Source organism: Peromyscus eremicus, chromosome 10, assembly GCF_949786415.1.
Source record: "Peromyscus eremicus chromosome 10, PerEre_H2_v1, whole genome shotgun sequence".
Lineage (NCBI taxonomy): Eukaryota > Metazoa > Chordata > Mammalia > Rodentia > Cricetidae > Peromyscus > Peromyscus eremicus.
In genome coordinates this window covers 65450272-65475333 of record NC_081426.1, presented here as the reverse complement: position 1 = coordinate 65475333, position 25062 = coordinate 65450272, and the positions used below count along the sequence as shown (strand labels likewise).

The following is a 25062-nucleotide window of genomic DNA, read 5'->3' as shown; positions in this document are numbered from 1 at the left end:
TACATGCCTGGCATCATCCAAAATGTTGCATCTGAGTTATCACAGCTAGCCTTCTACAGTCCTGAGGAAGAAGCATTACTACCCCTCACCCCTTGAAAGAGAAGAAAATTGAAGGACAGAAAAAAATAAAGGACCATACCCAAGATCACATAGTGAATGGATTCAAATCTAAGTAGCTTGAAGCCAGAGCTGACCTTCTTAACTACTAGCTTGATCTCTCCTCAGGTGATCTCCAGCTATAGCTAAGATCTTGTCAAATCTCAATGAATGTTTCAGGTTATTTCAACTTCTTCTGATTTATTAGTGGAATATTCACCGTGTGAAATTTGGTAGAATCTAATACTTCTAAACAGGAGTCCAGCATGTCAGTGTGCATGGAGTGTGCCTGGTGTTTGTGAACTGCAGCCTCCCAAACCCCATGCTGGAACCACTGCAGCAAACAGCGCACACTGTGGTACAGATGTGTGCATCCCTAAGAAATGCCTGGACTGCTTTCTGAGGTTGGTGGTGCACACACCACACTTTGAGAGACCTGGCCTAAATCACGCAATAAGAACCACTGTCTCTGAGCGTCAACCTCTGACCTCCACGGGGAGCGTCCCTCTGCACACATGTGCACACACGTGCATCCACCACACACAATAAAAATAACAAAATTAATCCTTAAAACTGTATTTGTGTTCACAGAATACATTTTTTTAACTACCAATGTTCCAGCCAGGCTCCAGGCAACTCCTTAGGTCTCCCCAAAGCTAATATGGTCAGTGAAGAATGAGCCCAAGAGGGGGTTCGGATGATGGTACAGAGAAACTCAAGGCATGGGAGTGGCTACTGATTTCTCTACCAGGGTTCTCTCCCCTTCATCTTCCTGGGGAGCAGAGACGGTGAGCATCTTTCAGCGCCTGCTCATATGGATCTTACTTGCAATCATTAAAGACTTCTCCATCGGCCCCAAACGCGATATCCAGTGGTGGATCCAAGGACTGCATTGCAAAGGCAATGCAGCATATCTCCTGGATGAAGTCGTGGAGGAGGCAGAAGTCAACTTCAGGAGGGAAGGAGATCTTGGGGTTGACGTTCATGGCGCGGATCACATCCTGAAAAGCAAAAGATGGCATCAATTGGCTGCCAACTTGTGACAAGAAGCTCCGACATCCAGAGGATTCCCGACACCAATTATGACTGATGGGAGATGGGAAAGAGCATGTGAACTAAAATAAGTTAATCCAGGAAAGGGGGTAGGTGTGCTACAAGGAGAAGGATGCTGCCGCTTCCTAGTAGGGGAAGAAGAGAGAAGACAGCAGAAACAAACTGAAAGCAAGAAAAATCCCTCTTAAAAACTAAAGGAAGAGGCTCATGATATTTATAAGTTCATGGGGGGGAGTACATGTTCATATGGGTGTGTGCACACATGAATGCAGGTACATGTGGAGTCCACAGGTCAACGATGCATGTCTTCCTCTATTGCTCTCAATCTTATTTTTTGAGACAGGGTCTCTCACAAACTTGGAGCACATTGATTTAGGTAGGCTGTCAGGCCAGTCAATGAGTCCCAGAGATCTGCCAGTCTCTGATCCCTCGTGCTGGGGTTACAGATGTGTGCCACCTCACCCAGATTTTATGTGTGTGCCTGGGATCTGAACTCAGGTCTTCATGCTTCCACGGCAGGCATTTTACCAAATGAGCCATCTTCCCTCCTGATTTTTTTTTTCTGTGAGTAAATGTAGGAGATGCCAGGCAAAGTAGGTTGCTTTTATTAAGTGTTTACTATGCACCAAGTCTTGTGCTAGACAAATGACCCACCTCCTTTCATTGACCTGACCCAGGAACTCTGTGGGATAATGATCTCTGATGCTCCCTTTCAGAGACTGGAAAAAAACAGAGTACTGGGAGTTTAAATGAATGTGGAAAGCAACACAGTAGTCACGTGGCAACGTCAAGGTCATTTTCCAGAGTCCTTGCTCTTAAGAACTAAAATACTGGGGCTAGAGAGATGGCTCAGAGGTTAAGAGCACTGACTGTTCTTCCAGAGGTCCTGAGTTCAATTCCCAGCAACTACATGGTGGTTCACAACCATCTGTAATGAGATCCTGTGCCCTCTTCTGGCCAGCAGTCATACATGCTGTATACATAATAAATAAATCTTAAAAAAAAAAAAGAACTAAAATACTTTAACTCCCAATCTCAAAGACCTCTTTAAAATCACCCCTAAAGGATGTGATTGTAAAGCTCAGAACTTTTCCCCATGTCTGAGTAAGAAACTAAGGAGATGGCTAGAGCATAAAGCATCCACCACAAGCATAAAAACCTGCCTTCAAATCCCAGCACCCATATAAATTCAAGGTCTGTCTTAGCACTAAAGAGGCAGAGACTGGAGGTTCCCTGGGCAACCTAGCTGGCTAAATCACCCAAATTGGCAAACTCAACAAAGGACCTTGCCTTAGTAATTAAAGAGTGATCAAGAGGCATATCCAGTGTCAATTTCTGGCCTCCACAAATGTGTGCACACCCTCCCAGACACATGCAACACACAAACACACACACACACACACACACACACACACACACACACACACACCACTCTTGCATGCAAAAAAGAAAAGCTGCCAGTAAGGACCGGTTCTGTAAGGCAAATTGAATGTTGTTCTTCTCTTCCCCCACATAGACATAACACCAAACATACAGACGGATTCCTAAGTTATCGGTCTTCGGTATGTATCACCAGCCACACGCTAGCCCTCTGAAGAGACTCAACACTTACATTAACACTGCTTTGCGAGTCATAGAGATCAAGATGGCAGATGATGTAGTCCATAACCGCGCTCTCAAAGTCATTTGAGCCCACGTGCGACGGGGTCAGCATCTTCCTTACCCGGATCTTGAAGTGCCTGAACGCCATTTTAGCTACGTGAAATGCCTCCTGCACATGAAAACACAGCAAGTTTATCTGATGAGGAGAGGAGAGGAGAAGGTCCAAAGAAAAGAATTAGGAAGAATTCAGAAGGCAACATCGAACCAGTGTTCAGATAACTAAGCACGGTTGGCCAAACACAATTTTGACTTAGGACATAGTACAACTCTCAGTTTTAAAACATGTGTAGAAATGTGCATGATAACACATTAATTTTAAGACAAGTAAGCCTTGTGTTGGTAACTCTGGGTGCCAAAAGCAAGACAATGCAGACCCAGGGACGGAAGTTCCGGTGCTGTGGGCACACAGCAATGCCATGGTACTGGCCAACATGTTAAGAGAAAACAACCTGTCCCAGGTTTCTATTACAAACTCAATAAGACTTTATCCAATACCTGTTATGCATGTATGTATTGGTTTCTCAAGCTTTACCCAAATCACTTTAACCATATCACAAAACACCTTTAACCAAATCACTTAGTTACAAGCCAGGGCCTGATAAGCTTTCCTTATAAAGAACCAAATGGTAAACACTTTAGGTTTCAGTGGCTACCATTTCTGTCACTGACTGTTTTTTTAATCATACCCCCTTTAAAAGTATAAAACCATTCTTCATTCTTAGCTCCTGCACAGTGTTGTAGGAACAAGCCAGATGTGGCCCATACACATAGTTTGCTGACCTTTGACATAACTGAATAGATCCAGAATTTCTGATCTGTCTGCTCTCACCTTAACATGATGTTTCTGTTTCTTCATGTTCATTCTGATAATGGGGTCTCAAGGTGGCATCCACCCATAGGACACATATATTCACTTTGAAAACCGAGGATTATATTTACATGTCTGTTTAATCTGCAGCACTCAAATAGTTGAAGCATTGGCAGCTTTAGTAACTCATAAATCACTTAGGCAGAGGAGTGCACGATCTCATCCTCTAGTTTTCTAAGGCTGGCAGAAGACCAATAGTTAATAATCATTTACAGCAAAAGCCCTACTATGTGCTCGTGTAGTCACATCCCACAAAAGGTACACTATCAATTTAACATGGTGCCGTTTGAGATGGTCCTGGGTTGAGTGACGGACACTGCAATAAATGTCTGGCCAACATAAATGTGAATATGTGTGACAGTTCACAGTCGTGAAAAATGAATAGCTCCCAAATATCTATAGTGAAAGAATGGGGGCGGGGGGGAGGAAGAGAGCCGGGACAGATGTGGAGTTAACTTCAGGATGCACCAGCCTTTTAAGGTTGCATGATTCACTTTGTGATCGATCTCCCACTGCCCCCAAGGACCCGAAGTCCAGCTGCAGATGTCGCATTTACCACTGTGGCGATGTAAATGATCCGCTGCACCGTCTCCGCTCTGTCCAAGCAGCGTCGCAGCAAACACTGCGCATCCAGGCGGGCCTGGGAATAGGCGTCGCTGAAGCGGGACAGGAGAGCAGCTTTGCGAGCCACGCTGGATATTTTGGACCGGTTTGGGGACGGGCTTCTGATCTTGGCCACTGTGGTGCAGGGGCTGTTGGACCTGCTGCGGCTGCGGCTGCGGCTGCGGCTTCGGCTAGGGCTAGGAGACCGGCTCCTGGTTGACCTGTGGGTGAACGAGAATCCGCTGGGCAAAACTGTGATTCCCTCTTCCCTTGTTCTTGGACTTCCTGAACTCTTATTCTTCTGTGTGGGGACACATCGAATGACACACCAGCACCATACAACCTCTCACATGTGGGCAGGCAGGGGGAAGGTCTGTGGGGATCATCTCTCCACTAGGGGGAGGCATTTTTATCTCCAAAGGCCCCCAGAAATGGGAAAGAATACCCCCTATTTACCTAGTGAATTAGAATTCACAATTCATGAATGCCTCAATTTATATTTTCAGTCACCCTGGGTCTCCAGCTTTGACAACTGGCTATTTCACTAAGCGGGAACCGGAAGCCCTCAAGGTGAGGGCTGGAGTTAGCATACACGTCAGAGATGCTGGAGTTTCTTAAAACTGAGCTTGGAGTACTAACACAGCATCCAAGTGCTTCCCGGGACCTTGTAATTGAAACTGGACTGCTATCAAGCGCGAAGTAAACTATTAGATATCAGACCAGTCAGCCCCAAGGCAATCAGGCTCCAAAGAGAGGTCTTACAGAAAGCACTACACAAGGAGCAGGATAAAGCAGTCATCCAGTCAGCAGACTCTTTGAGTGGAGACGGCCTCCTGCCTTGCTGGTGTTGCCAGTTCCCATGGTGCATTGACTTCCACCATCCCTACTGACAGTTCAGTGCCAGCCAGTATCGGTACAGCAGAGGAGAGCCTCCACAAAACGGAGGACTCCGGAAACATCTACGCAAACTGAGGGTCAAGAACCAGGGCTTCAGTAACCTCAATCGGGAGACGCCAGAGGGGAGGGGACTAGAATAAGTAAGGAAATGCAGCGTTGGAGACACAACTGCTTTGCTTCACTTAATGCTGGCCTCCTCCTCTGCCCCATCGTGGGAGAGGGAGGAGTTTCCCGAACACCACCTACACACGGCCATCACCAGCATGAGAGAGAAAAGAGGAAACTCCAGCCAGGTGTGGTGGCTCACAACTGGCGTCCCATCACTCAAGATGTTGAGGCAGGAGGATTGCAAATCTCAAGCCACCCCGGACTGTACAGTGAACCGCAGGCCAATCTTGGCTACAAAATGCGAGTGTGGCTCAAGGGGGTGGGGGGGGGATGTAATGTGGTGGAATGAACAATCATCTCCAGTCCCTGGACACAGGACTCTTAGGGAAAGATCTTCAGCTTATGGAACCTTCTTTCAACTTCAATGGATTAACCATTGAAGAGCCAGCTCGCACAAGCCTGGTTTCAAGGCCAAGACACCACTTTCATCCTCTCAGCCATTTTTCCTGGATAGAAGGGTGCAGTTCTAGAAATTAACCCTTTTACGAACCGAAGCTTCCCAGGCCATTGGGGCTTGGCTTTCACTTTGTTGTCCTCTCTCTACTATCCAGGCTGTTGCTACTAACTCAGGGGGGAAAAAGAAATGAAAAGCAAATGAAGGGATCCGTAAGAGTTTTTCAGACCTTCCCTGGAGACCGGCTTTTTCAGCAGACAAGACAGCTATCTCATCCTTCAGATTTTGGAGCTGTTTCCCATAGTCTGACATCACCTCTTGGCTCCGTGGCTCTGAGGTCCGCGCATCTGAGATCCGTTTGCTTGAAACTCGACGGTCGGATTTGGAAGCCTCAGAGCGCCGGCTGTCTGAGTTTCTGTGGCGGGTTTCTTCCTGGGCTTGAAGAGATTTAAGTCTAACAACAAAGGAAAAGAAATGGGGGTGAGAAAGAAAGGAAACAGGACAGAAAAAAAAGGAAACACTTTTTTAAGAGGTAGGGAAGGGCATAGAGGAGGAGGAAGAAAAGGGAGTGGAAAAGAAGGAAGGAAAGAAAGAAGGGAAGGAGGGAGAAGGGAGGGAGGAAGGAAGAAAGGAAGGAAGAAAAGAAGGAAAGAAGGGAAGGAGGGAGAAGGGAGGGAGGAAGGAAGAAAGGAAGGAAGAAAAGAAGGAAAGAAGGGAGGGAGGGAGAAGGGAGAGAGGAAGGAAAGAAGGGAGGGAGGGAGGGAGGAAGGGAGGAAGGAAGGAAGGAAGGAGGAAGAAAACAACTGGTACCATTCGCATGCCATTATTGCGCGGGGAAACTCCCAAGGAAATAGATGTGAAGACATACAATAAGTAAAGAACAAAACCACAGGGATAAGAATTCAGCCCACTTCTACAGGTCACAGGTGGGAAGCTTCCTGAAGAAAGGCTATTAACGTGGGTTGCCCGGGGGGAAGTAGAGTGCTTTACAACTGGACTCATCTTCATTGTACAAAACTCCAAAAACATTGAACCTTCAAAATTTAGTCCAACACCGGTATGACCCCCTACCCTCACTAGCTCATTTGTTGGACAGACAGTATGAAGGAAGACAGTAGAAGGCTAGCTGGAGGTAGGGACTTCTAAAAACAATGCAGCACTAAAATAAAATAAAATAAAAAATGTTAGACATAAAACCAACACCCTCATTAAGATCCAAAGAAGTGTGACCACAGTAAAACAGAAGCAAAAACCCTGAGAACCCGTGGTGATGAAAACGACACCAGTTGAAGGGAAAGAAAGGAGGAAAGGCTGGTTAGGATGTCGTGAAGCCAGGAGCACCGAAGGATGTAAAGGCGCACTAGAAACGACAGAAGACAGCTGGGTAATCTCGCCCGTGAACTCAAGGTGGTGTACCAACCAGGACATAAGAGATCCAAATGAGGCAGGAGAAGAAAGATGTAGAAAACGTAACAGCATCCTGAGAAGCCTCAGGAATGTTCTAGAAGAAACTAACACTAAAACAAACATGAAAACTAAATCAAGCTAAGGTGTATGTGAAAAGTATGTGTGTCTTGCGGTGTGCATATGTGTACATGTAAAATATACTTGGGGGAAGGATGGGACGTCAAACTTAAGAGAAGATAAAGGACCTGTGTTCACAGTTTCCCTTTAGAAACAATCATTAGGAACTAGTCTGAAGTCTAAATTAAGATTTAACAAAAGTTTCCCTCTACGTTGCATCCAGAATTAAACGTTAATATCCAAGTTAGTGCTCAACATGAAGGAAATTCTAAAACAATTTAAGATGATGGACCTATTTGAAACTAACTTCTGCATTACTTTTTTCCTGGTGATTAAAAAAAGTATATAAAATGAAAAGGTGGACTTCCAAACCATATAGACTTCAGTGTGCTCTTTGTGATTTCAATATATTAACTGGAAGAAAGAGCAGGTGGTGACAAACAGTAAGTACCACTAGAATGAGGAGAGGTTTTTAGGTTCCTGGACACTGTGCTACATTTTAGAAATTGCCTGTAGTCAGTAAGAAACTCCTATAGTGGGAAAAAAAAAGAAACTAAACATTCATAAAAATGCCGCTGCCCTTCCTCCTTCTTTATGGTGAATTCTCACGTTGTCATAAATGATTGAAAAGCTAGACTCAGTGACTCGGCAGCAGCTGCAGGAACTCTATGGGTTGTTTTATTTTCTTACTGCTTTTTTAGCTGATTTATCTCCTCCTCTGCAGCCATGAGGGATATGGTTGATCTGCTCTTGGTTCCATCAAGACTCTTTCCAGTGTCAGCCAGACTGTAAGAGAAATCAGTAACTAAAACCAGATTTTCCCAAATTGCCAGACTTTCCAACTCAAGGCGTCGATTTTCTAGGGAACTCCTGACCTGAGTTATACATTCACCCTAAGCAACATCAGATTCTCAGCCCTCAGGCATATCATATTGTAGACATTACGATGGACTCAAACAGAAACACGCCAGTGTCCCTTGCTTAGTCAAATGCAGAGAGATTACAGAGCTAGTCCCTAAAAGATAGCTATCAACATCAGATGGTAAATGATAAAGAAACTCAGTTCCTCCTGCTCAGTCCTCTTACATCACCGACCTTTTCTATCCAGTCTCCAGGTAGCCTCTCTATGTAAGCTCTCCATTTTCCACTGGGTACCAATTCCTGTTCTCAATGCTTTTCACTGTGGGCCTTCATTTCTTTTTCTAGTACTTTTTCAACATAAAAAAATAGTTATTTGTCCATGGTGGTGATTAATTATGGTTATCAACTTGATTCTGTTAAGAAACACCGTGGTAAAGTACATGTTTGGAGGTATGTCTATGGGGATGTTTTCAGAGAAGATTGACTGGAGACAGGGAGGATAACTTCTAATGGAGTCAGAAGCATCCCATGGGCTGACTAATTGGGGGTGGGGGACAGCCACTGAAGGCCAGCATTCTCCTGTCCTGTCTCTACTTCCTGATCCGTGAAGATATGAGCAAGCAGCTTCCAAATGCCTCCAATGCCTTGTCCCTCCATCATGTCTTCCTCTCTGTAATGGATTATACCCCCAAACCATGAGCCAATACAAAAGTTTTTCTCCTAAGTTTCATCTTTTCAGGTATGCTGGTTAGTTTTATGTCAGCTTGACACAAGCCAGAGTCATTTAGGAAGACAGAACTTCAATTGAGCAAATACCCCCACCAGACTGGCCTATGGGTAAGCCTGTGATGCCTTTTGATTGTTGATTGCTCTCTGAGGGCCCAGTTCACTGTGGGCAGTGCCACCTGAGTTAGGAAGCCCTAGGTGCTATAGAAAGCAGGCTGAGCAAGCTATAGGGAGCAAGCCAGTAAGCAGCACTCCTCCATGGCCTCTGCATCAGTTCTTGTCTTCAAGTAACCTGCTGTGAGTTCCTGCCCTGACTTAATTGGATGATGTACTACAAGCTGTAACATTAAATAAACCCTTTCCTCCCCAAGCTGATTTTGGTCATGGTGTTTTATGACACAGTAATAGAAACCCTACCTAAGACATCAGATTTTTACTCACAGCATTGAGGAGCGTAGCTAAACCAAAAATCGGTCCTAAAAAGTGGAGTCAATGCTGTGACTCCCTGACCAAGAGGCTGGCGCAACTGGTTTGTGGAAATAATAGGAGGCTGCAACTGCAGGCTGGAGAAAGCTCTAGAATGCTGTGATCAGAGCTCAGTAGATCTCCGGGAGGATCTCTGAGAACAGAATGGAGATATGAGCAGTGTGAACTGGAGAAGCATGGACAGCATCAGCTCACAAGGTCTCAGACAGACAGAACTTCACTGGGAATTGTACTAGGAACCATTCACATCATTCTGGCAAAGAGTCTGGCTGCATTCTGCCCACGGCCTGAGGTTGAATTTGAAAACAGTGCATCCTTTGTTTGGCAGAGGAAATTTCAGGACAACATAATGTCCAGATTGTGGTGTGGCTATTGTTCACCACATTTCCCAGATTTACAGTGAGAGTGAGCAGTGGATCATAAAGACGGAAAAATGTGCAGTTTGCTGAAGAACCATGTGAACCTGGACAAGGCTGCAAACAGAAGTGTGCAGTTTAGTGAGGGGGGAGGGGGGACCTTGGACCCAGTTCAAGTTGAAGACCAGGCAGGTAGAGATTAAACACATTAGCACCATTAAAGAGAAACTTTGAATGTTGCATGGGGATGATACAAAAGTTGTGTAGAGGACAAGATCCCAACCAACAATAGTTCCTGGGTCTGTTAACGCTAATTCATTTGAAGGGAGAATGTTTGACAAGATAGGGCCTTCAAGGTACTCCACAGAAAAACAGCTAGTATTTTCCTGGCTTCAGCTGAGAAATCACACAGGTGGCTGCTGCACTATGGCCCAAGGGTGCTGGGCTGCATCTCAAGGTGGTGGGAGAACTTTGCATTAGCCATATGGTACTGTTTTTGCAGGCATGCAAGATGCAAGGATGAAGGAGGCATGGAGAGAAGATACCAAGGATCCAGAAAACTAATGAGAGCAGGCGATGTGTGTCAAGGTTGGTTAGCCTGGGTGAAGTTACCAAGGGCACTGTGCACAAAACTGTGAGAGTGCTCCTTATATTTCAGTGAAGACCCCAGGACATTTAGAGACACCAGAAAAATGGGGCTACCCCTAAAGCCACTGGAGCCTAGATAACTCCACAAAGACCCCCAGATGCCACACATGGAGCCTCGGGATGTGGTTTTGAATTGCTAGGTCATGTCTTGCTCTGCCCTGATCTCTCTTCTCTATGCTTCAGTTCATACCTTTAAGGAATTGATATGTTTACTGTGTCACTGTGTATTAAAAGTGCAGAACTTACTTTTTTGTTTTATATGGGCTAATGGGGTTCCTTGAATCTCAGAGAAGACTTTGAACTTGGGTTTCTGAACAGTTCTAGAACTCTTAAGACTTCGGGAACTCCTAGAGATGAACTAAATGCATTCTGTACTTGGAGATCTGCCTGAGGCTATAGGAGCCAAGATATATGATTATTGTTTAAAGCGGTGTGCTTGAGTGTCAGGCTGACTACGGTTGCTTTTTAAAGTTCTCTTTTTATAGTGTGTGTACTCATGCATGCCACAGTGCACATGTGGAGGTCAAAAGATAGCTTGTGAGAGTCATTTCTGTCCTTCCAGGCATGGAACTTAGGTCATCAGGCTTGACAGAAAACATCCTTTAACCACTGAACTATCTCGCCAGCCTCATGACAGTTGATCCTGATGTCAACTTAACAGACCGAGAAGCATCTAAGGTATCCGTGAGGCACTCCTTTAGGATCTTGTCTGAAAAGGAGCTTCCATGGAGGATTAACTGAGAGAGAAAGACATTCTCTAGTATGGGCAGTGACATCAAATACTTCTGAGGAAACTGGGAAAAGGAAGAAAGTCAGCACAATACCAATAGTCCCCTTTCTCTTCAATCTCCCAGTATGTGAGCAAGCGGCCTCCTGATGCCACAGACAGGAGCTGGTCCTGCTACCATAGGTTCCCTGCCACAGTGGACTATGTGGCCTGAACCACCTTGACTCCCTTATATTGCTTTTCATTAGATATTTGGACACCTATCTCATGGCTTTGTGTACCTGATTTTCACTACTTACTAAGCACAATTTTCCAAATACCTTCATCAAAATTAGTATCCAGGACCCTCTTAACTTGGATCAATACACGTCATCTTTCTCTGTCTAGAGAATTTAAATTTAGTGAGTGGAGGTGAGATGGACAACACTGGATGAAGGCCCCAACAGAGCTGCCCTGGTACGGGGAGACATCGCAGGTTCCCAAAGGGTCCATGACATCTGTGACTTTCCTTTCATGATATATCTAGGCTGTTTCATCACAGTAGTCCTGAGTCTATAGAGTATGAGTCTTTTAGTGAAAAAAATAATAGAGGGTAAAACACTGAGATCCTGTTATGGTTTGAATCTTCAATGTGTGCCCAGAACTCAAGTGTGGCAGGCTTGGTGCCTGGTTGTAAATGCTAATGGGAACACGTGGGACCCGCTTGGAAGGTACAGCACACTGGAGCAGGGCCTTCAAGGGGATGCAGAGACTGTCCCTTATCTCTTCACTGCCCAGCCAGTATGAAGCTAGGCGTTTTACTTCACTGTGCACTCCCTGGCATGATATTCTGCCTCAACTGTCCCAAAGTGAAGAGACCCAGAGACCATGACCTCTGAAACCTTGAGCCAAAAAGCCATTTCTCCTTTTAAGTTCTAGATCTCGGGTATTTTGTCAACAGCACTGGAAATCTGACAAACACAGATCTTCACCTAGAGGATGAAGCAGACTGGGAAATAAGGGGATGAAGAATCCCTACCGACCTCACATAACTAGGCAGTCAGTCACTATCTACACCGTGACCCCATGTCCACCTCCTACCACGCCACTCTACATGCCGCCGGACACACCTTCATGCTCAGCGCCCCCTCTTCCCCTGAGAGCCGTTCACATTTATCTCCTATTCATACCACAAGCTACAAACTGTATCATTCCTCTTTACCCTCAGCCCTTAAAGCAGTGCTTAACACACGGATCTTTGTGAAAGATGAAACATGATATGAATGAATAACTAAAGTGTCTACAGTCTAAAAGAGTGCTGGAGTAGACATGACTTAATATGGTTGTTGCAAGTTGAAAGAAAATTAGTTTGTTCTAATAAAATTTGAATCTATTACAGATTTTAAAGGTAAATGTGGGGAAAATGAGGGTTTTTTTTAATCAAGAGACAACTGAAGAAAATCAACAGTAGCAAAAAAAAATGGAAAAGTACAAGACAAGAGGAAAGGTACAGAGATGAGGAAGTACTTTCCCTCCTTGCACACAGCATGAGCGTGTATATGCACAAGTTCACACATGCCAACACAGGACTAATTTCACACATGAAGAATAGGTAAGAGCTAGAGATACAGTTCTAAACTAGAAACTGTTTTAGTCAGGTTAAAATTTTTATTTAAATGTTTTGTGATGGATTGATTTGATTCTCTGAGCAAATTTCTGATACAGGACACACAGGACTCCATCATTTGGGAGATCTTAAATAAAAGCACAATAAGAGCCAAACAGGTGTTAGACAAAACTAACCAAAATAAGAACATGGCAGCACGTGTCTCCATGTGAGCATGAAGGCCTCTGGAAGGGAAACAAGTCACTCAGAAGTAATAAAGGATATGGGACACATGACATGAAAGGGTAGGTAGGTGTTGTGGGCACTAGTCTTACAAATTTCTATCCTTGAAGCATTTTCCAAAGAAAAATCCTTTTTATAAAAAATATGCATTCACCAATGTGGTGATATGAATAAGAGAAGCCCCCAGAGGCTCGCATATTTGAATGCTTAGTCATGAGGGAGTGGCACTACTTAGAAGGATTAGGAAGTGTGGCAGTTTGGAGTAAGTGTGACCTTCATGGAGAAAATGTGTCACTGGGGTTGGGCTCTGAGGTTTTAAAAGCCCAAGCCAGACCCAATGTTTCTCTCTTCCTGCTGCCTGCAGATCTGGATATAGAACTCTCAGCTACTTCTCCAGCAACATGTCTGCCTGCACGCCACCATGCTTCCCACCATGATGACTGTAGTAGAATATTTTAAGGTGTGTTACTTTTGTTTATGTTGCATTTGTTTAACTCTATGAAGCTGTGTCAATGTGCCTGTCTAAAACACCTGATGATCTAATAACTGAATGGTCAATAGCAAGGCAGGAGAAGGGATAGGTAGGGCTGCCAGGCAGAGAGTGTAAAGAAAGGGAGAAATCTGGGAGAAGGGAGAGAAGGAGGAGAGAAGAGATCTAGAAGGAATCAGCCACCCAGCTACACAGTGAGCCATGGAGTAAGAGTAAGATTTATAGATGATAGAGAAAGACATCATAGGGATAGAGAGAAACCTGGTGCTAGAGAAGTTGCCAGGAATCCCTAAGGATGACCCCAGCCTGGGCTACTAGCAATAGTGGAGAGGATGCCTGAACTGAACTGGCTTGTCCCAGAGATCAGACCAGTGAATACCCTAACTGTCATCACAGAACTTTTCTCCAATGACTGATGGAAGCAGATGCAGAGATCCACAATCAATCACTAGACAGAGCTCCAGGAGTCCAATCAAAGAGAGAGAGAAGAGGGATTCTATGAGCAAGTGCATTAGGATAGTGATGGAGAGAAATGCAGGGACAACCAAACCAAACTACAGGGAACTCATGAAAATCGGATCAATTGCTGTGGAGCTGCATGGGACTGGACTAGGCCCTCTGCATGGCAAGACAATTGTGTAGCTTGATCTGCTGGGGGGGGGGGGCTGGCAGTAGGATCAGAATTCATCTGGTGCATGAGCGGGCTTTGTGGAGCCCACTACCTATGATGGGACACCTCCTGCAGCCTTGAGGCAGGTGGAAGGGCTTGGACTTGCCTCTACTGAATGTGCCTCCCCATGGGAGGCCTTGCCTTCTTGTGGGTAGGTTGGGAGGGAGAGGCTGGGGGGGGGCAGGAGGAGGGAAGAGGGGTATCTTTGATTGGTGTGTAAAATGAATGAAAAAATTTCTTAATGAAAAAAAAAAGAAAAACTTTAAAAAATAAAATAAAATAAAAAGAAGTTAGAGAATGAGAAAAGCCCAGAGACAAAAGGTAGATGGAATAAGTTAAGGAAAGCTGTCAAGAAACTAAGCCAAGCTAAGGTTGGGAATTCATAAGTAATATTAAGCCTCTGTGTGTGATTTATTTGGAAGCTGGGTGGCGGGCCTTCCAAAAAAAGAGTAAAAAAAAAAAAACCAAACATCAGCTAATGGTACCCAACATGGGGCTCGAATATCCATCTAGAGCTAAGAAAGCTGAACAACAACAGATGATAATGGACTAAACCTCTGAAACTGTAAGCAAGACCCAATTAAATGCTTTAAATGATAACTGTTGCAATGGTCGTGGTCTCATCATAGCAAGAGAACACTGGCTAAGACAACCAAGATTCCTGGTCCTTATCATCCCTTAAGAACCATGTGACACACAAAAGGGAAGCAGGAAATTCTGACCCCATCTGTGCTGGCAGACATCAAAATGTAACAAATTCTCAAAGCTTTCCCTTATAAGTAGAGAAACCAGAGAGTCCTCACCTCCTCCCTTGAAAGCTAATGTTCCAAGAAACTGAACCAGATAAACCCTGACTCAGAACCCACGAGCCTAAGACACTAGTGCCCAGAGGGAACCAAGGCCAGCAAAGACCACAGGGCAGTGCAAGACCTCAAGTGACTCACCTTTGGGATGCCTAAGAATAGAGCCAGGAAAGAATCCCACAAGAAGCAAATCAACTGGAAAGGGAAATGGCTCTTGGAATTCAGTAGACACTTTACACAAAGAAGTCTATGAAGAAACGAGGTACGCTCACCAAGAAGTGGTGAACAGAAAGATCCGCTAGCATGGGCTGAAACACATTAGAGTCTTTTAGAGGAACTCGGTGTTTGTGCGTGTACATTTGGCTACTGCTGCTCTGTAACTGCTGCATAGGTGTATGTAGAGGTACAAGCACACACTAAGTGTGTCTGGAGAAAAGTATGTCAAAATGTTGACATTGGGAGCCAGCATGACTTCCACCTTTACATTTCTATGTCTATGTATTTGAGAAGGAAAATTGTATTATTCTTCTTATCAAGCAAAACAGAAGATTTTCCATGTAGAGATTAAAAAAGAAAATTCCACCGGAGAACAAGACAGAGTCACAAACTATTCCATCCCTGACTTCCTCACTGTCCTGTCCATAGTAGGAATGGTATGGGTGATGGGGGTTGAGTTGTTGTTTGTTTGTTTGTTTGTTTGCTTACTTTTAATTAAGCATGTTGAATGGTGTCCCATATAAATTGCTTATCTTCCTCAAGTTCAGATCCAAAGCCTGATTTCTTTGCAGTGATTCCAGAAGCTTAACCTGACTGCTATTCCTGTTGCCTGACATTGTCTAACCTTTCAATATATACATATTAAATTTAACACATATATAACACATATTATTAGTATAATATATTACGTATGACATATATAATAGCTAGTTATTTCAAAATCTGGACTAAGTTTGCAATTACCTTAGTAAGATATAAACGCTTCCCTAAAAAAGGATAATAGATAGATACTATAGGTCTGGACAGCATCTAGAAGGTAAGTCACATGTGTCGTGGCACATGCCTTTATGCCATTAATTCTATCTCTCTGGAGGCAGAGGTAAGTGGATCTCTGTGAGTTCCAGACCAGCCATGGTCTACATCTTGTAAAAAGAAAGAAAGAAAGAAAAAGAAAGAAAGAAAGAAAGAAAGAAAGGAAGGAAGGAAGGAAGGAAGGAAGGAAGGAAGGAAGGAAGACTATTGGAACATAAGCCTCTGGGCATGCCTATGAGGGATTATCTAGGTTAGGGTAGTTGAAGCCGGAAGCCACAGCCTAACCTGCCAGACTGAACAGAAAGGGAAAAGAGCCGAACCTAGCATTCATCACTCTCTGCCCCTTGCCTAGACGCAATGTGAGCAGCTGCTCCGTGATTCAGCCTCTACGCCTTCCTCTCCGTGATGGAATCTATTTCCTCAAAACAAACCCTTTGTCCCTTAAACTGCCTCTTATTAGATCCTCTGTCTCAGCACCAAGAACAGTAACTAATACAGGTGTCCCTGCTCTACTTCTTATTCTCAGTTCCCCTCTTCAGTTCATCTCTCACCCCACTTCATCCTTCTTCTTCTACACATTCTCTAATGACGAACAGAGCTAATGCTCTTTATTTCAAATATGAGCTGTTGAGGGAGCAACAGAGCCAGAGGTGAAGAACCAAGGGTCATAGAAATGTAGAAATCCAGGCCCCAACTCAGTCACTAAGTTCCCATGTACCTTCTACTCCTCCTCCTTTTCCCTCCCCCTCTCCTCCTCCCTTACACACACACACACACACACACACACACACACACACACGCACATACAGAGAGAGAGAGAAATTTGCAAATCCCTACATTTTTTCATGACCCATTATTCTCTTTCCAAACTTAAAAAGTAATTAACTGTAGAACAATTCTGCTTGAAAAAAAGATAACTTGCATTCCTCTTACTCGTCTTGAACCTGGTTTTGTTGGCGGTCTGGGCTGAAGTCACTATCTAATGGCTGTTGGTCCTGTTCCCGCACATTACGGTCTTTGTTTCTATCTCTAAAATACGTGACCTGGAAAGAAAAAAAAAAAGTAATATGGACATGGAAAATAATATGGACAGATGACAAAAAACATTGTGCTAAGCAAAAGAAGCCACACACAAAAGAGCGTGACTCTACACCAGGAGCCCTCAATCCCAGACGACGGAAACCAGAACCGCAGCTACTCTGAAGGTAGCACAAGCAGGCTGGGAGGGTGGTGATGGCTTGTGTGTCAGTGCAGGAATGAATTTTGTGTGTTTGTTCCTGGTTCAAAACTCCTCTGCTGTGGGCTTCACTGTAAATTACAATATAAATTAATTACGGTATAAATTACAACTTGATTTTAAGGGAAGACTTTAAAACATCGTCCTGCATTGTCTCTACTCCCAGAATAAAAAGACTTAAAGCATAACCCTGAATAACACCCACAGGAAGTAAAACTCTAGCCAGCATATACCCTCAAAGAACATTAATGGCAAGTGTCATCTCTAGCTAGAGAGAGTTTTCACCGGGTGCTAGGCTCTCTGCAAAGCTGTTATTATTTTTTTTTTTTGTATACCTACCACATTTTAAAAATCAGGATCCTACCACTAAATTGGCAAACTTATTGTCCCCATGTGACCAATAAGTATATGAAAACAAAAGTTTACAGCTTCCCTAGGGGCTGCAGAGAGTACGGGTTTCTGTCCAGTTTGGTTCTCACTTAAGTAGAAATCCTTCAGCTGCTGTTTCCTGCTCAAAACAGCCCACTCTAACTATGACCATTCTTATAAGGAATCTATGCAAAGCCATTTAAACTTTTGGAAGTAAAACTACTGGCTGCCATGGTATATAATATGGCTACACTGTGTCCCTCAAGAGTACACGGATTGGAAGCTTGGGCCCTGGTGTGTGCAAGTGACAGGGAGGGACTGATGGGAGAAGCCGTTAGAGCATGGAAAACCAGAAGACCCTGGCTAGTTCTCAAGAGAGTTATGATGAAGGAGCAAGCTTGGCTCCTCCCCATGTTCTGGCTTCCTGTCCGGCCGTATGATGTGTGATCATCCCCTTACATATGCCCACCAACGTAATGCTGTCTCCTGCGGGATCCCCACTGGAGTCTGCACCATGGTGTTTGGGCTTTCAAATCCTAAAAGTGTAAAGTATATACACTTATTTGTTTATTAGTTGTGACAACAGGATGCCTTATATGGTACATCCTGTCTTTCCAGGTTGGGTTCCAACTGTCTAGACGCCGACACTGACTTGTGGCAGTTAAGTAAGGACCCTCTTTGCTTAATTTTCCTATCTTGGAAGTTCCAGTTTTATTATGCTGCATCATCCTTGAGCATCCTTACCTGCAGAGAGGGGTCCTTGTTCTCCGTAAGTTTTGTCACATTTACAGAACTGAAAGAAGTCTCCAGCAAAGGCAGAAGGCGACCCTTGATTGTTTCCACACCCTCATTATGTCCTCCTAAGAGAATATACAAGGTAGATCAGCAGGACTGGGGAAAGATCTTAGCCAGAGGATACACACCCTCATTATGTCCTCCTAAGAGAATATACAAGGTAGGTCAGCAGGACTGGGGAAAGATCTTAGCCAGAGGACACACACACACACACACACACACACTACATACACACATACATACGTACACATACACACACATACACATACACACACCCATACACACACACACACACACACACACACACTACATACACACATACATACGTACACATACACACATACACATACACACACCCATACACACACACAGACACACACACACACAAATATATATATATATATATATATATATATATATATATAGAGAGAGAGAGAGAGAGAGAGAGAGAGAGAGAGAGAGAGAGCAAACAGGGAAGGGGAGGGTGGGAGGGTGGGAGGCAGAAGCTGCTGTCACCTTCTTGGGCTGTCACTGTGAGGATCCCAAAGAGCTGTGCTTGTACTTTGGCGACTTCTTCGATGAGCCCGATGCAATAATTTAGATTTTCATCACAGGAGTTGGTCTGTAATGTCAAAACAGAAGATATCCGGTCAATTCCCACTTTCAGGAACCCACTGCAGATAGACATGAGCCTGTGTGATCCAGGGGCTACCAGGCTCTGACAGAGATTGCTGGGCACCCCCAAAATCTATCTCTCTGGGCACACAGCTGGGATTGAGCCGTTTGACCCAGGTGACCCTGTGATTGAGTTTAAGTCATGGTCTGGGAAGTGGTATACACCATGACCAGAGAAAATCTCTTGGGCAATCCTGTGAAATCTCTAAGAGGAAAGGGGAGTATGGAGCCAAAAGACCCCCAAAGCTGTTGACTTGATAAACACTGGCACTCAACTGATAAATGGCTGAGGAAGCTGTTGTGTGGATGTTTAAGCCATTGAAGTTTAAGGGGCTGCTTTCACAGGAATGACTCTACTCAGTAGAATCCAGAAAAAAAATCCCCTTATGAACTGAAGAGACTATTTACACCCCCAATACACATTGCTGCCTCATTTATCCGCTTTAACACTCATCTTGTACACACAATTCAGTTTTGAACATTCTATGTGCCGAGTTTACAACTCCTTTAACAGCAGGGAGGGATTGTGCTGGGTGCGGGATACAGGGTGGGGGAGCAAGACAAAAGGAGACCAGTGTCCACTAGATAGATGATGGGAGGGAGGGAAGGAGGATGAGAAGCATCAAGTCCACTGAAGAGTTGCTGTCTTGAAATATTGGGGAAGGTTCTAAAGCCTGAGAAGAAATTCAGTCAGCTAGGTGGTTTGAGCGAAAGAGATGGCCCTACTGGATGTGGAACCCTTTCGGTGATGAGAATGAAACACTTGAAGGTCACGTGGGCCTCTTGCCTTTTATTCTGCTTTGGTCATTATCTAACCTTCATAGCTAAACCTTGAACTGATTCCAACACTGAAAGAAGGGACAGAACTATGAACAAGCAATAAATCCCATGGGTGTAAACTACATAGATGTCAGGACTATACGCGAGTTACCCAACCTTGCTGACTAGGCCCATTTCCCATCTCATACTGCAGGAATGATAATATCATGCAAAGTGTTAGGAATAAGAACCTAAGCCAACTACCCAGCCCTTCAAGAAACAGAAGGCAGCTGTGAGGTGGTACGTAGGAGTGATCAGGGCTTAGGAATCAGGGAGCTCTGGGTTCAAATCCCATTCTCCACTGGTTAGATAAATTCTTTTATGAAAGGCATTTAAATGAGATGCTCTGTGTCCTCAGATTTAGGAAGCAATTGACTTTTTGAGCTAACACAAGCACAGATTCTAAATTAGAAGTGTGTCTGTGGTTTTCCACTGCCTACTTCTACACCTTGTCTGGTATCCTAAGGAGCGTTTGTGTAGACAACACAAATAGCCAAACAGGCTATCTCAAGGCATGTCACAGCATGCCCAGCTCCCCACACAAAGCACTGCACACAATGCTTGAGTTATAATAGGATCACATTACCTGATTAGCCCCATCATCTGATAAACAGAGAAAAGATAGGAACTAAATATACTCTGTCCAGAGCGCAGTCTCCGGATTCATCCATTCATAAGTCCCGGACTTCCTAGTCTATATAGGGCCTTGAATTGGCAGCCCCCATGCCGAAGCTGCTTTTAAATGAAATGTTTTGACTCTTATGGAAGAGCTCAGCTGGGGAAGGAGAATGAGAAGCAAATGGTCTATAAATGACCATCCCAGACTACATCAAGTGTTCCGTGTGAGAAGTAAGCGAGAGGCTGAACAAAACAAGCTCCAGGTAGGGGTGGGGGAGAGAGCTGGGGAGGGGAGAAGAAGGGGAAAGAAGAGAAGAGGAAGTGGGGAGAGGGGACGGCATTTCAAGAGAAGGACCCATAAGCAGCAACAACAGGCACATCTGGAGAATGTGCCTCCTTCATCCAAAGACCCAAAGGAAAGCCTCAACCTGCCACGAGAAGGGTTCTGGCTTGATCCACGTGTGACGACACCAACAGAGCAAGCAAGGTCAGGTCACTTGACAAGATCAGGGGTGCTCCTCACCTTACAGAACTCTTTTTAGGACAGATCATGTAGAGGTCACATCAGAGAGTGACTCTGGAAGAGAGGTAGAAGATGCAGGGGTGAGGGGTGGTAGAAGAGTAAGTCTGAAGGGGAGTGGATGAAGGATGTGGATATCCCAAGGGTCCCCATCATTAATCACCCCTACATCAGCCAAGATCCCATTGATGTCAGCATTACCTAAGGGTAGTGAATTTGGGCATGGGCAGTTCAGGGTGCCTGCAGGACCCTCCGATGGAAATAGAAATGTCTAATAAGAATCTCTGCCTGAACCTCTACTCCCTCCCAGCACTGTGCTAAGACACTCTACATAGACTACCTTGCAGGATGAGCCTCAAAACAATCCGATGCATTGGCTATCTTAACTACAGGAGACTCACCGACGCAGGAAAGAGAAGATAGGTCACTCGAAGAAAGGATGTTTGAGCTGGGCTCTACACTGCTTCCCACAACCTCAGCATGTGAGACATGCTTCACACCACAACACTACCAACACTACCAAAAACAGGTAGAGTCCTGAATGCTAAAGAGAGGCAGAAATGGGGGGATGGGGGGGTGGCGGCTTTGGATGGGAGAGAGTTGAAGTCCACAGAGGTGAGATCACGGTAATGACACAGGATGGGCCGAGGGCTCAGGGACCACCTTGTTGTGTCCAAAGTGGGCTGAGGAAGAAGGGGCAGTTAGTAAAGAGCAAAATGGTGGCAACAACAAAAAAAAAGGAAAAGAAAAAGAAAGATGAAGGAGCAAGAAGGCAAAGTGGAGGGCAGCTCCAAGAAAGTGAGAGCAGGTTTCTGTGATGCTGCAGTGTGCTCACACTCTCAGCCGCTCTTTAGCTGACTGACAACCAGACTGGAGCCGCAGAACTATGGTTATACGACATTTCTGTTACTAACAGCCATACACAAGATAGCACTTCCACAGCATCATTCAGCTTGGGTAAGTATACACTATGATACTCACACAACCACAGAATTGCCCAAGGATACCTTTCTCAAAAGATACATCCATCATTAAGGGATACGCAAGCATGCTTCTGGCAAAGGGATGGCGGATAAGACTGATATGTCATGTAAGAGCAGTACAAGTTTGCTTCCTTCCCCTGCAGCTCCTCCAGATGGCACGAGAGGACACCAGCTACGTTCTCCCTAGGGGAACTGAACCAGAGATGGAGAGCTGCCCTGGGACTTTTTTAAAGTATCCTTCCCAATTGAGATTTTGAGATCCGAGGGTTTGTTCGTTTCTGCAGCTTGACCTGACAGTAAAGAGATGAAGAAGAGGGTAAAGTTCTCTCTAAGTTTACTGCTTGGATTACACCCTGAAGAACGTGTTAGTCTGTTGACTGAGGAGCGGTTCCAATGGTCAGTGAGTGTTTGAATACACCCTAGCAACATTGACAGACCTCTACTTCAATCACAAATACTATTCTAAACAAAACAGAATACACACCTCAGTAAGATCTCCTTTTTATATGCTGACATTTAATACCATGTTTTCAACTACTAGTATAGAAATCCTTAAGGTAAGAGAAGAGTGCTATAGAGAGATCTCTTCTTATATTACCAGCTCTTGCCGTTAGCCTCACTCACATACTAAATAACCAGTCTTTCTAGGGGCTGGGATTCCACTGACGCAATCCTTGATTGGCATGCACAAATCCCTAATTCTATCCCTAGCAGCACATAAACTTGGCATGATGGCTCACATATGTAATCCCAGTACACGGGAGGTAAAGGCAGGAAGATTAGAAATTCAAGTTCATCTCTAGCTACAAAATCAAGTTTGAGGCCAGTCTGGGCTATATGAAACCCTTTTCTGTTAAAAAGAACAAAAAACAAATAAAAATTTCTGAATTGTAATGTCCTAGTATCTCTTATTTTACTTTAAAAACAATTGCATGCCTGTAATCTCAGCACTCAAGAGGCTGAGGCAGAGGGATTGCAAGTTAGAAGCTAACCTGGCTGAAATGTAACATGACTCAGATTCAAAAAAAAAAAAAAATGTCATCTACCATGTCTTAAGGATAGACTATAAAGGATAGCATATTTACCATTTGCTGCTCTAATTATAGAACACACACCTTTAGAATCAAGGCTAAGCGTATCTAACTCGTTAACTCCTTGGTCCATAGGACTTTGAGGGGCAATGGAAGTATCCCAGAGGGAGGAGGGATTCTGTCTGGAACTGACCTACTGAAGGTAGTGTAACATAAGGTGCATTTCTTGTCTTCAAATGACATGTCCAATGAGTAATTGTCATCAATATTCATCTCTGCATATAAAGTGATTCTTGCCTTTTACAGAATTAGCCGAAAAAACTATACAGCTGTTGCCCCATAAATTTCAGGTATTTAAACAGTGGGGGCTCACATAAACCTTAAGGGGTGTTCTTAGTGTCTTTCATCTTGTCTGCTAAATATGCCAGTTTGATTCATTCATACATTCTCTTGCCTCAAGTATCACTTAGCCCCAAACCCTCTTTCTAGAGATTTCAATTTCCCCATCACAAGACAGCTAGAGCAACCGGTATAAAACCTGATTCCAAGTGGTCTTCTTCCTGCAGTGTGCTTTCAGAGTCTCCTTCTGGCCCTCAAGCAAAGGCTGAACTCCCAAACACACCCCTCACAGCTCTTTGACATCTGCCTCCAACCTATTCAGTCTCATCTCATTGCCATCCCCCACGCTGAGCTAATCCTGGCCCCACCAGCTCCGTCAGGCACCCTACTTCTTGTACATGGAGTTTCCTCTAGCCTTCTTTCTCTTCTGCAGATGGAGGCTCATCATTAAGGCACAGCTCCATTAGGGATGGCGTGATGGCTCAGCATTTAAGAGCACTGGCTGCTCTTCTGAGGACACTGGTTCAATTCTCAGCATGCACAAGGCGTATGTACCACCACGATTATCTGTAACTCTGGTTTCAGGGGACCTGGTGCCTTCTTCTGGTCTCTTCAAGCATCCTTTTCCTGGAAAATTTTTATAACACTTTATGACATTTATGTCTGTATAGAAGGTGCAACTGAGTCACAGCACACATGTGGAGGTCAGAAGACAACTTGTGGAAGTCACTCTTCTTCTATCATGTGGGTCCTGGGGATGGAACTCAGGTCAAGGCGTGGCAGCAGGTGACTCTACCTAATGAGCCATCTCATCGGCCCTAAAAAGCATTGTGTTTGAATCCACAAGGAGTAATTTCTTCCATGACCCAGAAGACTGCTAGATGCTTTAAGATTAAAAATAAACCAAAATTTTTATTTTTTTTGTTTTTGGTTTTTATTTGTTTGTTTGTTTGGTTGGTTGGTTGGTTGGTTGGTTGGGGTTTTTTGGTTGGTTTTGGTTTTGGTTTGGTTTTCTCTGTGTAACAGTTCTGGCTGTCTTGGAACTTACTCTGTAGACCAGGTTGGCCTCGAACTCACAGAGATCCATTCACCTGCCTCTGCCTCCCAAGTGCTGGGGTTAAAGGGGTGAGTCACCACCACCCAGTTAAACCAAGGTTTTTAAGTGCTTTGGGGCATAGATTGATACTTTTAAAGACCATCAGCTGTCCATTTGGAAACTGAGGCGGTGCTACCTGTGGGTAGTGTATAGCTCAGGCATACTCTGAACAAGCTTCAGCACGAATCCACCTCTAATAGAGATTTCATCACCCTACCCCGCACACAATCTAAAACCTAGCCATTGGTTTTGTTTGAAATTTTGTTTGATATTTTTCAGACCATCGTTGACTGTAGGTAACTGAAATTGAGGAAGGTGAAACCATGGTTGAAGGGAAACTGAGGCACAGTACACAGTGAGCCTGTGTTAACACACAGCTACCAGATGGAGATGAGGATGAAAGAGAAGGAAACCACAGGAAGGAAATCAAGGAATGTTAAACCGGGTGTTAGTCCGAAAAATCACTAATTGGAAGAAAATTTAATTTATGCACTGAGTTTAGGATTAATATAAGCCATTTATTCATTTTCTTTTAAAATAACTTTTCCCCAGGGGGTGGTTTTAATTGTAAAGGGTTATGCATGACTTGTTTTTTAAAGTCAATCTTAACTAAGCCAATGGATACAATCAGCAAAATCAACCTTCCAAAGCAAATACAATTTACAGCTTTTTGATAAAAGTAGTTTTCCTA

The 25062-nt window shown here is 44.3% G+C and overlaps 1 protein-coding gene across 4 annotated transcripts in view; it reads right to left on the bottom strand.

Annotated features, from left to right (window-relative positions):
• The window catches only part of Spata18 (spermatogenesis associated 18), a 32403-nt gene that overhangs the window by 5682 nt on the left and 1659 nt on the right, over positions 1-25062 (bottom strand). For 2 of the 4 annotated variants that reach the window (XR_009381913.1, XM_059276003.1), the window contains exons 2-9: positions 18807-18912; positions 18240-18355; positions 16823-16932; positions 7956-8051; positions 5971-6195; positions 4236-4503; positions 2762-2920; positions 922-1097 (exon numbers count right to left, since the gene is read on the bottom strand). Coding sequence is in view for 3 of the 4 variants with exons in the window: in XM_059276003.1 (XP_059131986.1) it covers positions 922-1097; positions 2762-2920; positions 4236-4503; positions 5971-6195; positions 7956-8051; positions 16823-16932; positions 18240-18355; positions 18807-18912 (1256 nt within the window). In the remaining variant the exon portion in view is untranslated. Of the gene's footprint in view, positions 1-921; positions 1098-2761; positions 2921-4235; positions 4504-5970; positions 6196-7955; positions 8052-16811; positions 16933-18239; positions 18356-18806; positions 18913-25062 lie in introns of those variants that run through there. The other 2 variants (XM_059276004.1, XM_059276005.1) reach the window with 2 other exon arrangements.